This window comes from Crocodylus siamensis, chromosome 1 (assembly GCF_052110815.1).
Source record: "Crocodylus siamensis isolate JL-2025a chromosome 1, ASM5211081v1, whole genome shotgun sequence".
Classification (NCBI taxonomy): Eukaryota; Metazoa; Chordata; order Crocodylia; family Crocodylidae; genus Crocodylus; species Crocodylus siamensis.
Genome location: NC_143395.1, coordinates 316,629,439 through 316,644,803, shown reverse-complemented (window position 1 = coordinate 316,644,803; position 15,365 = coordinate 316,629,439). Strand labels below are relative to the sequence as shown.

At 40.3% G+C, this 15,365-nt stretch overlaps 1 protein-coding gene across 4 annotated transcripts in view; it reads right to left on the bottom strand.

Moving 5' to 3' along the window:
• NALCN (sodium leak channel, non-selective) overlaps window positions 1-15,365 on the bottom strand; it is a 486,033-nt gene that overhangs the window by 16,359 nt on the left and 454,309 nt on the right. For all 4 annotated transcript variants that reach the window (XM_090022644.1, XM_090022651.1, XM_090022634.1 and 1 more), the window contains 5 exons: window positions 10,571-10,664; window positions 9,923-10,029; window positions 9,467-9,541; window positions 3,327-3,446; window positions 2,128-2,196 (listed from right to left, as the gene is read on the bottom strand). In XM_090022644.1, the coding sequence (XP_089878770.1) occupies window positions 2,128-2,196; window positions 3,327-3,446; window positions 9,467-9,541; window positions 9,923-10,029; window positions 10,571-10,664 (465 nt within the window). The remainder of the gene's footprint in view (window positions 1-2,127; window positions 2,197-3,326; window positions 3,447-9,466; window positions 9,542-9,922; window positions 10,030-10,570; window positions 10,665-15,365) is intronic.

The following is a 15,365-nucleotide window of genomic DNA, read 5'->3' as shown; positions in this document are numbered from 1 at the left end:
TCTGCCTCCTGCCAGCCGACAGCTGCAGGCAGGTGGGAAGAGAGAGAAGGGAGGCTTCTGTGTCCCTGCATGAGCCCTGGCACCAGCAGCAGCCAATGGCAGGACATGCCCAGCAGCTCAGGAGGCTTGCACCAGGCAGCTGGAAGAGGGAGGCTCCCATTAAGGAAGGACGGGACCCTCAGAGCTTGGCGCCTCTGGGGCTCTTCTGGAAGCTTAGGACTGGATGTGGGGGAGCGTCCATGGCGAAGCGACAAGAAGCTGGGGTTGTGCTTGTCTGTGCCCGGCAGCCAATCGGGGTGGCCCAGATGCTCAGCACTCTCTGGCAGCCCAGGGAGCCTGCGGGGCACGCTGGGAAGCATGTGGGAGCACCCCCAACCTGCTGGCCTCGGCCCATGCAGGCAGTCTGCACGCCTGCCCACTAAAGAGTGAACATGTGTTCTAGTAACTCCCGATCTAACCTACGCTGCTGAGAGAAACCTGCGTAGGTTTGATTGATTCCTCCTCAGGCTTCTTGAATGTCTGAATCTAGCCAAAGAGTCTGAGACTAGCAAAATTTGTGCTAGAAGAATGGTGCAGTAAAATGCTTTGGCTGATCTAGGACTGGTGTTAATGAGTAAACAAGCCTAGAGAAATAGGTCAGGATGACACAAAATGAGGAAGAGAAAATTAAAGAGAGGGACTCCACTCGATTTCAAAATCTGCACAGATAGTTTCAACTTACAAAATTTCTGACACACATTTTTGGCTTCTAATGTCTAAGCAGTCAGAGAGATACAATTCAGTAAAATACTTAGAAAATGGATTCTGATGATGGATACTCCCTCTCATAAAGGCAGAGCAGGTATTTTAGAGTCATGACAGAGTTACTGCTTTAGGTTTAATAGCTAAAAGTGTTTGGATGGCACAGAAAATTCTGTTTAGTGGAGCAATTTTCTTCAGAATTATGACAAATCTGACAACTCATGTTGACTCTTCTGCATCACCTTGCATTATGGCGCAAAAATTAGTAGGACTGAAACAGCTCTTAACATAAACGTACAAATGACTAGGTTAAGGGTTTGGAAAAAATCCTCTATACTCAGTCAAAAACCTTGAAGGTGATCTTTGGATCTGACTTCATAGAACAAGCAAAGGTTTTTTTTCTTTGATTTCCAAGGCTTTCTAGGCTCTGTGTACTTTTCTTCTGGATCTAGGGTGAGCAGACTCTGAGCCTTACTTATGCTTTACCCTTGCACCCCAATGCAGTAGTCCTTTTCTCTACTACTGCATTTAGTCTAATAGGTCAGTCTTCAGAGGAAATGTTTGGATCATCTGAACAGTTCTCCGAGGAGACAAGGATATCGCAGCTTACTAAACAGATATATTATTCTCTGTTAGGCATATAATGGCAAATTCTGCTCTCAGTAACACTAGTGTAAATTTAGTGAAAATTTGCCTAGTGTAAATTTAGCTCAGAATAAAATTGAACTAATGCTAGTCACTAAAAGGAATTACTCTAAATTCATATCAGAGTTTATAAGAGTATATTTTGGCTCAAAACCTTAATTCACTGAGCATTAGTCTTTTAGGCTAGGGACACATATTACACATAAATCAGTTTAAGTGATCAGAAACTGGTTTAAAACTGTAACAGAACAGATATTCAGTGCACATATATCAGCTAGAAAATGGCTGAAACTGGTTTGAGATAAACCTGTTTGAATGTAGTATCAGACTTAACTGATTTGGGTCAAACCGGTTTATGCAATGTTTGTCCCAGATCCTTTAAAAAGAAATAATTATAATACAGGTACACTGTATTACAGGTACATTAAAAGGCGGAAAGTGCTGTAAATGGTACAATACATTCAGAATTTTAGCTTGTAATCATTTTAACTGGTGTTATCTCCTAATTTTATATTTTGTAGGGAAAAATATAGCATTTCTACTAAGTATAATTTATTATTGATATACACCTTACTTAAAAACTTGTCATTTTAAACACGTCAAATAAAATGGCAAGAATAATAAAACAGAGAAGCAATGTAAAAAACGGATATCTATGGAAACTTGTAGAAAAATAAATTGGCTAATTTTTCAATCTATATATAAGCACTGTACTGAAAGTTATTCTTAATTTGTACTTACATGCTTCCCACAAATTGAGAAAAATCTGAAGACAATTACACAGGCGCCCATCATGTATGTGTATGCATTCTAGAATATAAAAACAAGTCACTTCGTATTTCTATACAGTGTCCCTTAATGATTTCTTGAAAGCCTTTAATTTGGGATCAATCTTTGAATTATACAAAGCAATCAACATATTAAAAATAAAAACTGGGAACTGGTAGCACCAATATTTCAATAATACAAGCTGAACAATAAAAAAGCAACAAAAGAGGCTAGACCACTTCAGCAACACTAACCCAGCCTCTCAACACCAGAAAAACCTCAGAGCTCTATTAACTAAGCTGTAATTATGTCCAACAGCCCAGTTCTATTTGTCTAGGCAGCTGTGGGTTTACAGAAACTCCACAGGCCTTTCAAGCTATTCAGCAGCAGGGGGCAAATTGAGGATACTGGGGACAAAGGGACAACACACAAGGCAGAGTTTCCTCTACAGTAGTGCTTGAGGCAGACAGCAGGTGAGCCCCCCAACAATGACTGGGTGGTGACTGCCACCACTGGGGATTGCTGATAAGAGTCAATCTGACCTTCCCCCTGTAGTGAAAGAAACTGCTCACACCCTTTAAAATGAGGGTGTGCAGCAACCTTTTCTTTTAAATTTGTGAAAAGGGTTTGGGGGCAATGCTGGTCTTTTCTCTGGACAGGCTAATCCTTACATTTCCTGGATTAAATATAGTTTTGTAACCAAAAAAATCAATGGGCCAGATTCATTCCTGCACTTTTGTTGCTCTGTGCTGTTCAATGATGTAGAACCTCTGTCTTGCTCACTCTCTCTCTGTCTCACCTGAATTCTCCCCAAGTGTCTCCTGTTCCCTCGCTCCCCATAAAACTGCTCCTGGTAATGTCTCCAATTCCAGTGAGTCAGTTTCCTTTCTTCTCCTCATTCATATCTCACTTTGCACAAGGCCTGCCAACCCTCTTCAATATCAGTTAAATCTTTTCCATCTTGGGTTATAAAAGAGAGGGAAGAAAACTCTAATTTCTTACTCTTCTAAATTGCCACCTTTTTTGGCACCCAGGGTCTCTTACCTAGGTCTTAGTTTTATTGTATAAGATTCTTGAGATTTGGTAACTATATTTTGGTACAGTGTAGCTGTGAGTATAGTGTTGGTGCCTAACAAATGATCATTGGAATTGCATTTTGTTATTAATCTTACCAGTAAGGCAAAGTGAAGTATCACCCATATAACACCAAGGGATGTTACCAGGAGATCGTACCGATTTCTTCTGCTTTGCCAAAAGCCAGAAGGGGACATGGCAATAATCTTCATTGTCACCTAGGAAACAATAAAAGCAATATTTTAATTATAAGTTCATAGCAAAACTTTATACAGCACTAGATAAAGTTCTGTTCCTTAGAAATTTTTGGTTGTGTTCAAGTTGTAAGTTGGTTTTAAAAAGTAAGAGTTTTACTGGTGCTAATATGACTAAACACTAATTAAAGCACAAGTTACAATTAAAATGCAGTCTTAATTCTACTCATAATCAGGGATCTGGGTTTTTCGTTTGCTGTGGAAAAACACATATTTTCTCCTTTAAAGGGGAGTGGGATGGAGCCATGGGCGGCTTATCTGTGGGAGTGGGAGCCACTCCCCACCACTGTATGCTCTCATGTGGACAGGTCAGGCACCATAGGCAACGCATCAGATCAACATGGCGAGGATGTGCCTTCTCAGACTTCTGTGGCCACAGTAGGGCATAGGGGTGCAGCCTGGCCAGACCAGCACTGGGCAGGAGCTGCCTCTGTGGCCCAGCAGATAGGACCCAGTGCAGGAGAGTGGAGTGGGACAGGGAGGCTCATTGCTGCAGCCACTGCTGTAAGACCCATGCCAGCCACGCTGCCATGGCTGCCAAGGTGAGGCACCCTCTGGCTGCTGCTACAGTGAGGGTGGCTTCTGTCCCCCCACACTGTGGAGTTAGTTAGGGGGTGCCTTACCGTGATGCCACGGATGCCCATACACCCCTCTGCCCCACATACATCCTCCCTGCCCCAAACCCCCCACCCCACACCCACCTCCCTGCCCCCCACACTAGGGGGCTGGGGGTCAGCAGGTCATGACTGAGGGGCACCAGAAGGGCTGGTGAGGGTGGGGGGCTACAGGTTGGGAGTGAGGGGCAATGGCAGGGCTGGAGGACCTGTGGCTTGGGAGTGAGGGGCACTGGCATATCAGGGCTGCTCAGTGCCACAAAGCAGTGGGGGGCTGGGAGAATAGCTGCAGCTGGACCTGTGTCCTGGTGCATGAAGGGTGCAGGGGGAGTTCTGTGTTTCCATGATAAAAAAAATAAAAATCAACCACCAAAATATATAGTATTTAGCATTGATTTTATTATAATGATTGGGGCACAGGTAGACTTCCACATTGCTTTAAAATCGTAAGTATATCAATAAACCATCATGTTTAATTGATACCTTTATATACATAGTGATGTTTCATTTTAATCACGGAAAAATGTGAATTTGGGGTTTTTATCAGAGAATTTTGGATTTTTTAACAGAGAAAACCAGGATCTCTGTCATAAAGCATACACACACACTGTAAATATGTACAGGAATATATATATATTCATTCATGTAAATTTTATGTAAAAGCATTTACAGCAAAAGTTATAACTATGTTATATAACTTATATGTCTCATGTATTGCAAATGAATTTTACACTAGCTGCCTTCTTGCTACTTCACACTATGGCTGTTTGTAGACGTTAAAAAACAAACAAACCATGCTTTACTGGAAGAAGCAGCGTGTTACTTCAACCTGGCTTTGCAGTGCCTGTATAGATCGGCTGCTTCAGTAGGGCTTTTTGGTGCTATCTAAAGCTGAGTCAGATAGCTATTAGAAGTGCCAAAAAAGCTCCACTAAAACGTCCGATCTGTACAGATGTCAGGTGAGCCACGGCCAATAAACGCATTGCCTCTCCTGGGCATGCGCTGGGCTCAGCGTAGAAGCATGCTGAGTTTAAAGTGCAGGTTTTTTTTCTTTTAACATTTACAAGCATCCAGTATGAGCTCCATCCAGGCTCAAAGCATTGGAGAGAAAATAGCATGGGCCAAAAAGTGTGGTGAATTCCAAAATTTTTTCTGGTTAACACAGGGATCAGAATGGTTGACATTTCTAACACAGCTGCAAGAAGGAAGTGTAAGAATTAGCTCTGTTTAGAAAGAACAATAGTATTTAGTGGTTGTACTTGTGATTCAAGTTGATAGCCAACCCTTAACTTTATGTACCAATAGCATAAGAGTTACAACATAAAAGCAATAATAATTAGACTTTAATTAGATGGGTTTTTTTCTCAAGATTGTTATTTAAGAGCATTTTCTTAATTCCCAAAGGTAAACTGTCTTTAAAGACATATTTGTTTGGGCAAAAATTTGACTAATGATTTGCAGGTTTTCCAATACTTTTTCATTCAAGCCTGACTATAAAACGCACGGTAGTATTCTCAATTTTTATAATTTGCACAGTTTTCCAATTGTAGGGAAAGAAATAGGAGAAGGGTTTATGTATCACTCCACAAATAAATATTTCCTTCTGTTAGCAGCATGCCTTCACTTTACATACTAGAATTTTCTTTTCCTTCCTTCTGTCTTTTTTAACATCTACAATAAGAAGTGCAATTCCTGCTTCCCACAGATGTTTTCAAGATATTATATTATATTATATTATATAATATAAATTTGGTCTCACCTGACCTTGTTACTACTAAAGTTTTCTCCCCTTGTAGTTTGTAGCTGTCTCCAGTGTTAACACCTCGCACCTATAGTACTTGAGGCCTTTAAGGAAGTTTCTATTGATGCTAGCAATTGAAAAGGGGATCCTTTCACCACAGCTGTTTGAGATCTCCTCAGTGCTTCTTTGACCTGATCGAAGAATGGCAGTGTGTCACTGCTGGGCTCTACCAAGCTATGCAGTTAGATGCGACCTTCCTCAGATCCTGTGCTGTCAGAGCCAGGCTCTTCCTGGCTGGGTGGTGCTGGGTACATGGTGGGGAGGGTGAGGGCTCCAGGCATGGGGGTTGACTATCCTCACAGGAGGACATACAAGCTGCAGTGCTCACTGCTGGGGTCAGTGTTGCAGGGGCAGGGGGGAAGAGAGGAACCACAGCTGGCTCCAGCCCTGTCCAGGGCAGACCGGGATCGTAACTATGTGACTGTTCAAAACATGTTCTAACTTGTAATACGGCACGGTAATGCTTAGTGTGAACTAAATAAAACGTCCTAGATATCCAGGGATGACAAGGTCCTTAATTTCAGTTTGCAATTCTTTGTCAAGATACTACTGGTATTCATTTGCAACTAGTGTTTTAGTTTATATTCCTACCTTTCCTATTAAGATGTAATCTGCTTAGAAACTCTACAGAATGTTTTATCTTTCCTGCCCAGAACTCCTTTGATGACAATAACAAGACGTTATCTTTGGTCTCTTATTGTTGGTCATGACCCTGATCCCAAGGAAGAATAAGCCTTTATTTCCTTCCTATTTCATTGTCAGAAGATCTGTCAGTTTGCCCAAACATGGAATTGAATGGAATTTCTATTATGAACACTTTGAACAATTTGAATTTTGTCTTGGACTTGACTTCTACTCCTTGCCCACTAGGAAATCAATCCCTGGCTGAGAACAGTGACCACGTAGAGTAATTGTCATAAACAAGTCAACATTTATCAAGCAACAGTTACCTCTCAGAGATTCTACAGCAATGTCTCTCAATCAAGGTGCTGTGGCACCCTGGGGTACTTTGGGAGCCTTTCAAGGATGCCACATGGTACCACGCTGTGTCAGTGCTGTTAGGTGTGCAGGTATGATTCACAACATAACTCCAGAGATTTCAGATAGGAATCCATAGTGTTAGACACATTTTGACCTGGTGTAGTCTTTCTTGAGCTCTTTGCAACAGAAGAATTTCTTATTTTTCCATAGTCAAAAATGAGTGAAAACTAAGAGCTGGCATTTTCCAAGGGGTACCTTGAGTCTAGAAATTTTGAGAACCATTGTTCAAAAGTATTTTGCCATACTTAGATCAAGAAATAAATAAGAACAATAATAGACTCTGTAATAACTACTGAAATTATAATGATGACCACTGTAGAAGTAATTTGCTTCTCTAGAACAGCACTATAGAATTTGATACAAAATTATTATCAATATAATATATTATATAATATAGAAACTAATGACCCTGGTGAGAATTTTATAGGTTGGTTAAAAATGTACAAAAATAATATGATTGAGCAATTCAATAAAGCAGCTACAACTGTAATGATCGTGTATCATACTTGGAGCCTTACCATTTAGTATCTTGCCAGCAAAATAGGATCTATTTACCTGCTATTTTTCTTATGCACATAGAGGAGATGAATTAACTGACCGGTGACAAATGTCTCCAGAGACATTAGGTTAATTCCCTAATCCCATTAAGATTAGGGATAAACTCTTGATACAAATTAGCCTACCTTTATTTCTTTTCCCCACAAATTTTCTGCATCCAAAATGTCACACCTTGCATTTAGAGCTAGTGAATGTATTTTCTGAAGCCCAGATGAAGTCCCAGGAAATTATTTCTATGGCAGAATAGGAGAATAAGGATTGCTTGCTGAATTAAAGATGGCCTATATGTACCCCACAGATCAAACCTAGCTATGTCTGCTTATTTTCTCAGTGGCATTGATTCTTCTTGGGCGAGAAAGGAAGAACAACAAGAGATGATATAAGTAAGGCTACTACAAGGGTGCCACTTCATTGTTTATACAGCACTGGGACATAGGAACTGTTCTTTTGGATTAAAGCATCTATTTCACTATCCTGCTTGTGATAGTGGTCAGTACTGGAGTTTCAGGTGAAAGTGCAAAAAACCTTGCAAAGGAATGAGAGAATAATTTACTGATAGAGAAAGTTTTTTCTTAAATTCTATAAGTTTGTGGTTGGTTTACAAGCTTAAAAGATGTATATTCCTTCTTATTTTGAGTTTACCCAGTGTCACCATGGATATCATTATCCATATAAATATCTAATCCTTGTTTAAGTCCTACTCAGCTCTGAGAGTATCTCAGATCTTGTAAAAGTTTCACATGTTAATTACACCTTGCCAAGATGATTTTGGTTGTCATGTTTGCCAGGCAGCTAGTTATAGAAAACTCATTTCTTTTTTCATGGGTATAAGATATACTTTTTTTTAGGATGGGAGAAGAGGATTCATATGATAAAGAGCTTGGTTCAGTGGGCATGTAGGGAGCAGATCATGGATCATGGCTCTGCCGCAGGCCCTAGCCCCTGGCGCATACCCTGAATAGGAAAGCACAGGGTGAGCATTAGGGGTGTGTGAAATGGGCTGTATTTGATTTGGATTCAGACCGAATCAGGGACAGTGATTCAATTAGTTGATTTAGATCACTGTCCCGATTCAATTCGGCTGAATCCAAATCAGAAGATTCGATGCTGATTTGGGCAATCAGCGAGACGGCCATAGACACAACTTTAAATGTTTTTTCTACATCACTTGAGGTACCAGGTGTGGCTCGTGAACACTGAGATGGTGAGGCAGATCAAGCACTGGGGGGGCCCTCTGTGTGCTTGATGGTGAACTTCTGCCAAGTACTTTCTGTTCACTTTCAGGTCTGCTGTGGAGCTTGTCCCCCACCACCCCCTCGCCGTAGCACTCTCCCGGTTTGGCAATCAGCTGTGAGGGGACCCCAGGTGCACTCCAAGGTGCTCCCCCAGACCCAGAAGGCACCTGTCACTGAGCCAGGAGGGCATGGGGGTGGGGTGGGGTGGCCCTGTGCACTCCCCAGAGGACCCAGAAATGGACCAGAAGTGCTTCTGATCCACTTCCGGGTCTGCTGCTGAGCATGCCAGGGACCCCCCCACGCTCCTGTGGGATGCTAGATCTGCCCCACCATCTCAGCATTCATGAGCCACCTGGTACCCTGAGGTATGTAGAAAAAACATTTAAAGCTGTGTCTATGTTCGAATTGTTGAATCTTTCCAAATCTCTCCGAATCGATTTGGAAGGTTCCGATTTGATTTGGAGAGATTAAAGGATCTCCTGACTTGATTCAGAGATTTGGCCACTGAATCAGGCCGAATCTCTACCAAATCGAATCAGTGGCCGAAGCTTCGCACAGCCCTTGTAAGCATAGCTACACAGTGCAAACAGAATCCAAACTGTGTGTTTAAGTTCCCCAATTGCTTGGCTTTATAAATGCCGCTTGAATATATAGCAGGGAAATAGCATTTAGAAACCAAAATGAAATATACAAAACCTAGTCTTAATCTGAATAAAACATATTTTATCACTGTACCTCCAGGACAAAAATGAAGGTGAAGACAACAGACATTGTTGCTAAAGGAACAGTCACTGGATCTTCAGCATCCCACTGAATGGAAAAAAAAGAAGTCAGCTTGCAACCACTTTAATTTTATTTCATTATTTATTGTTGCCCTACATTCTATTTTTAACGTAACTAATATATTCAGGCAGGCATGGCATTTGGATGCAATCCTTCTCTTAAACGGAACTATAGTTTAATGAGAAATTAAAAACAGTAGAGCAGATCATCAGTGGGTGTAAGCTGGCACAGCTCCATTGACACATACATTGATTTGTACCATCTGAGTCTTTGGCTGCTGTATTTAGCAATAATACATTCCCCTCAGTTCAATACAAGCTATGGCCTACTTTATAATTCACTGTTTTTAAAAAAATGCAGCACACATGTTTTACCACTATTGCAAGGTGCCCCAAGAAACAAGAATACCTTAACTGACAGCAACACAGACTGGGCCAGAACAAGTACAGCAATGGTCCTCTTGAAAAATGGATGCTGTGTTATATCATACATTTTAGCTCTGAAGCCATCATTATCTGAAAAAGAAAGAGTTAAATAAGAGGATTTAAATACACAGAGCACTATTTTCTCTCTCTTGTTTCTTGACACATTTTTCTTACCCTTTAATGGCAATCTAATTTTTGCTCAGTACTGAAATACATTTCTAATTTTCTGCTATGATTTCACTGATCAAATAGTGCTCTGAACATGTAATTTCAAATACTGAACAGCAATGTTGCATGAAGGCTTTGGCACTGGCAGGGCAAGTGCATCATTCAGTCGCTGTCAGGCTAATACATTCCATTCATATCATTAACAGGCAAGTACAAATATATTTCATTTAAAATTTCATTTTTTCATTAAGGCTTATCCTAAAACCATCGAAGCACAACCTTTTTTGGGGGTCTGATTTTAATAGCCTTGTGCAGAGATCTGTAGTTGGAGCCTGTTTCCACATTAACTTATGCACAACCTCCTAGTGGCCTCACAATTACAATTTTAATTTGAATCTTAAGACTCCTGGGGAATTATGAACACGAGGGCTCAACATGAATAAAATCAGAATATTTTTGATACCCGGACGAGGTGGGAGATGAAGTGGTTGTGCTATCTTCAGTCTGCTTTTCAGATCTTCCCAGCGTCTCTGATCTACAGTCAGCAAAGCTGTACCCTTAATAAATAAAGGAAAGCATAAACTATCTTCTGTCATATAAACTCTAGAACATTTAAATGCTGTAAACATGAAGACAACAGTCTCTTTGGTGTTTCCAATAAAGTTACATACACAACTTTCTTTGAATAACACAGTGTTTGGGTAAAGGGGTCAAAGTATCAGCCCTACACTCAAGAGGATTTCCAAATGCATTAGCTGTGAGTTTCTGGGACTCAACTCAGCAGGTGCAGTTGTTGCTCTTTGTAGCAGAGGCCCAGCAGGGGTAGGGAAACCCTGCAGGAGGTTTTCCATTTGACTGAACACCATTTGCTAGGGAACACTGTTTTAAACAGTAGTTGATTTTGTCTGGATTTTGTTGTAGAAAATCTTGCAGCTTGTCAGCACTGCTATCATTTGTCAGGAAACAAGCCCTCTAGAAAACTGCTGTAATACACCACCCTTCCTATGCTCATAGTATAACTGAAATAAGATAACAGTATGCTATGACTCTGTCTTCCAAAAAGGAAGCCCAAGAAAAGGTGAAGATATTACTTCAGGGGTGGTAGCTATGGGGAGTACACATAAATGTGTTTTGATAGCATAGAATGATTCTATTTAAAATGACCTTAAACCATAATAAGATCTTTATCACTCCAGAGACCTGTAAAAATCTCATGGCAAAAGTCTGGAGCTGACATAAACAGCAAAGACCTTTTAAAAATAAATGTCACAGGTAGCACTCTGATACTGTGTCCATGAGCACTTAACCATCCTCAACTGTGTGGGGAATGGGGTGATCTTCGGTGTTTGCCATAGCTTCTCCAAGCTCTGGAATTGTGATTCACATAAATGGCTGACTGGGCCACTGATAAGGTCAGGAGAGCTCCCTCTGTAGTCGACATAATCTCTTTATGGAATTACTTCCCTGGGAAGATATTCCCTTAAATTGAAAGAGACTGATAGATATAATGCTTATTAACTGTAGTCAAGCCAAAAACCAGACAGTATAGGAAGTATGAAATTAAAAGAGATTCCATAATCACAAATTCATAAAAACAAAGGATCTGTCTATATTTATTCTTAGAAAGCTTTTATGGCAGAGAAGATAGATATGGTAAAATAAAAATGAAATTTAGCAAAAAATGTACAAATACTTGCACCACAGACAGATCTGTGTCTCGGGAACAGTCCACCTCTCCACCTAGCTGGTCATGTGAGGAACACAGAGCACTGCCTGGTTCACTTACTTCTTTGCTTATGGACCAAATTCAGACCCTGTCTGAATTCATATGTTGGCACTGCCATGATCCAGAGACACAACAAGCAGTTTCTGTGCCCAGGGCAGCAGTGGCTGGGTCAGCAGCAGCAGCCAGACTCACAGCAGTGCCCGTCAAATTCTTGTACTCCCTCAAAACTGGCACCTGGGGCTAGTGCCTCAGTTACCTATCCTCAGTTGTGCTACTGCTCACAACAGATAGGAATTTGCATCTATATCTCTTAACAAGTGCTACATTTTTTGCAGGACTGACACTAAATTTGTCATATTCAAAATATCACAGTATATTCAAAATACCTCACTTACACTCCCCATGTAACTGGATGCTTATTAAGTATTTTGATTTGGATAAGTTACTCTTGTGCATCATTGGAATTGTTGCTTCCCTGTTCCCATTGTCTTCTAATTATGGGCAACTGGTGTTTCATGAGTCTGGAGGGGGCACCAGCAGGGTATGACCGGGGGGGGGAGTCCCCCAGCGACCGATCACTGAGTGTGCCGGGGCACATGTGGCACAGTGGCGGTGGAACTGCCGGCACTTCCACCACCAGTGAAGCCGATTTTAGGGGGGACCACAAGTGCTCTCCATGCTCCCATACCAGCTGGAGTGCTCACTGTCGAGGTGGGCACCAGTGTTCTCGGGGGGGCATGACCCCCCCATATCTCCCCTATGCATCACCTATGCTTCTAACAGATGAGTTTCCTGGCCTGAGTATCTCTCCTATAGCTTACCAGAGTGACACCCACAAGCCTGTACTTCCTTTCTCACATAAGAAGCAAGATGAAAAAGGGAGACTGATATTTCATATTGACCAGAGACCCTACTCCATATAAGAGAACAGGGCCATAAGTAACCTGAGCCATTGCTCCTATAAGACACCCCTGCAACATTTTAAAATCAAAATATTTCAATTGTTATTCAGATTATTTTGATTTCCAGCAAAAATATTGGCTTTAAAAAACTGCTAAAAAAAGACAAATCAATTCTTTTTTATGGATAAGCCCACCATCTTTCAACCAATTCTAAAATCAAAATTTCTGTGAAAGACCAACAGCATGAGTATTTACTTTTCAGAGTATGCCATTTAATCCCATATAAAGTTTTATTTCTTGCCTCCTGAATTAGATTTTTGATCATCACCACCCACTATTTTACACTTGATCAACTCCTGGACATTTCAATTATTTCAGACAAGTTGAATGTCAGTTCTTGTCCGTCATATAAAGACAGTTTTTTTTCTTCAGGGTAATTCACTAAAGATTCCACTCTTTCAATGGGAGTGAATCCTTAACAGTTTCTTTATCAAAGTAAATAAATAAAAGGTAGACCTTGAAAAGAAAAAATATGAAGGAAAACTGTATTTATGTATTTCAATACATAAACTGAAATGATTGCAAATAATTAAAAAACATATGAATGGCATGTTTCATGAGCGATTTATGCCCTATGGATTTTTATCGGCATGTAAATCATATGGAAATACTGCACTCAATTTTTCCATGTAATCTGCAGGGAATTGTGATTAGTGTTATTAATGAATAGGTTTCTTCATCTGCAAGCAAATGTTTGTCTAGTATTCAGTTAAGGCACAAGGGGACTGATGCAGTCAGTTGTTGAAAATCCAGACAGTGTCCGGAAAAAGTACAAAGTGAGCAGAAAAGATCAATGAGTAATGATAAATGGACAAGTCAGAGGACTCTGGAAATAATGGGGATATATAACTCATGGTAGTAGACCACAGGCTTTCACACTGACTTCATCAGCTCAACCAGGGACAGTTTTTGCAAAGGTAAATGGCTGTCTGAACTTTCTCATGAGCTCACTCTCCTTCTATGCCTTAAAAACATATCTTTCTGTTTCAACTGATTTCAAATTAACCCTCACCAATTCTCATTTTCCACTGGAATTTGAGTTCTCTTATGCCTTTAATACTGAATGTCTCAGCAAGAAAAAATAAAGTGTGAACTGGGAATGCTGTTCAGATATCTGTAGGGGGAAATATTTTTCATCATTCACATTTAAATTTCTAACACTAAAACAAATATTCATATCAGATTCACACAAGCCTATTGGAGAGATCGTCAGTTAAGTACTATATAGAATGGACCAAAGATAGGATTTTATTTTGCGTTAATGTACCCCTGTTCTACAGCTTATCATCGCAAACCCGAGAGAGAAGAATGTGATATGAGAAACAAAAGATATTGTGCATATGAAATATAAAGAATGGATATATGATAGCTACCACATATGTTCACCATTTGGAGGGATGGATATACACAGTGAGCTGAATTTGGGAGATCCAAAATGAATCTTACAGAGTTAGCGGGACCTGGAAGACTGAAACATCTTGTAGGACTAACCTTTTTGGCAGGCATGCTACAAAGTAAGCTCTACACCCTCCCTGGGTGTTACTCCAATCCCCTTCCCCTCCCTGATTTATTGCTCTGCTTTCTCCCCCTGCCCTGTGCTCCCCACTTGATCTGCTGCTCTGCTTTCTTCTCCCTGCCCTATCTGCCTCTGTTTTCCCTCCTCCCTCCCCATGCCACATGCAGGGCATGTTTAAATGTTCATCAAGGCACCATTGCTACTGTGCATTAAATTAGTACTTTTAGTATGAGGTACTACATAAAGGCACACTAGCCCATGCTAAAATGTAGTAGCTAAGGCGAACTTTTTTTGTGACACTTAATGTGTAGTAGACTAATTCTATGGCGCATTAGTGCATTAGCACAGCTGTTGCTGTGACATGCTAATGCACAGTAGAATAGGCTACTGCATCTCATGTAGACATGCCCACAGTGCCCAAGTTGGCCAACCCTATTGTAGGAGATAAACTACACTTAACAAGATTGGGTCTGTTGTCTGCATAATAATGCAATTAAAGATGTCGAGTGCAACAAGTACATTTTTACACACACGTAGTTCATACAAAATTACAAGAAAAATGCAAAAATGCATACCTGTTCACATCAGAATATTAGGATAAAAAAAATCTCACTTACAGTTCAGTCAAACATATATTTACTCAAGTATTGTCAAATACCATTTAGAAAGCAACACCACAAAAATGTGTTTCTGTCATGTTACATATTCATTCCATGTGCTTACAGATAAACTTTTTAGGAGATAACTGTAGAAAGTTTGAAGGGAAATTAAGAAGCCATTTTTGAAGTAGGGGTACACATATAGCACGTTAATAGGGGCTACAATAACATTTAAATCAGTGATCAATGCATATCTATAAAGATATATTAAGGGACACAAAAGAAATATTAGAAAGAAATTGACCTTTCAAATCATAATATTTTAATGGCCTGTGACTTAAATCAGGTTGCTCAATCTTCTTCAAACTTTGGTGAGAAATTTAGCCATCATCATACATCTTTAGTCATCAGTATACATATGGCAATTTTAATACTTTAAATTTAGCCATCATTAT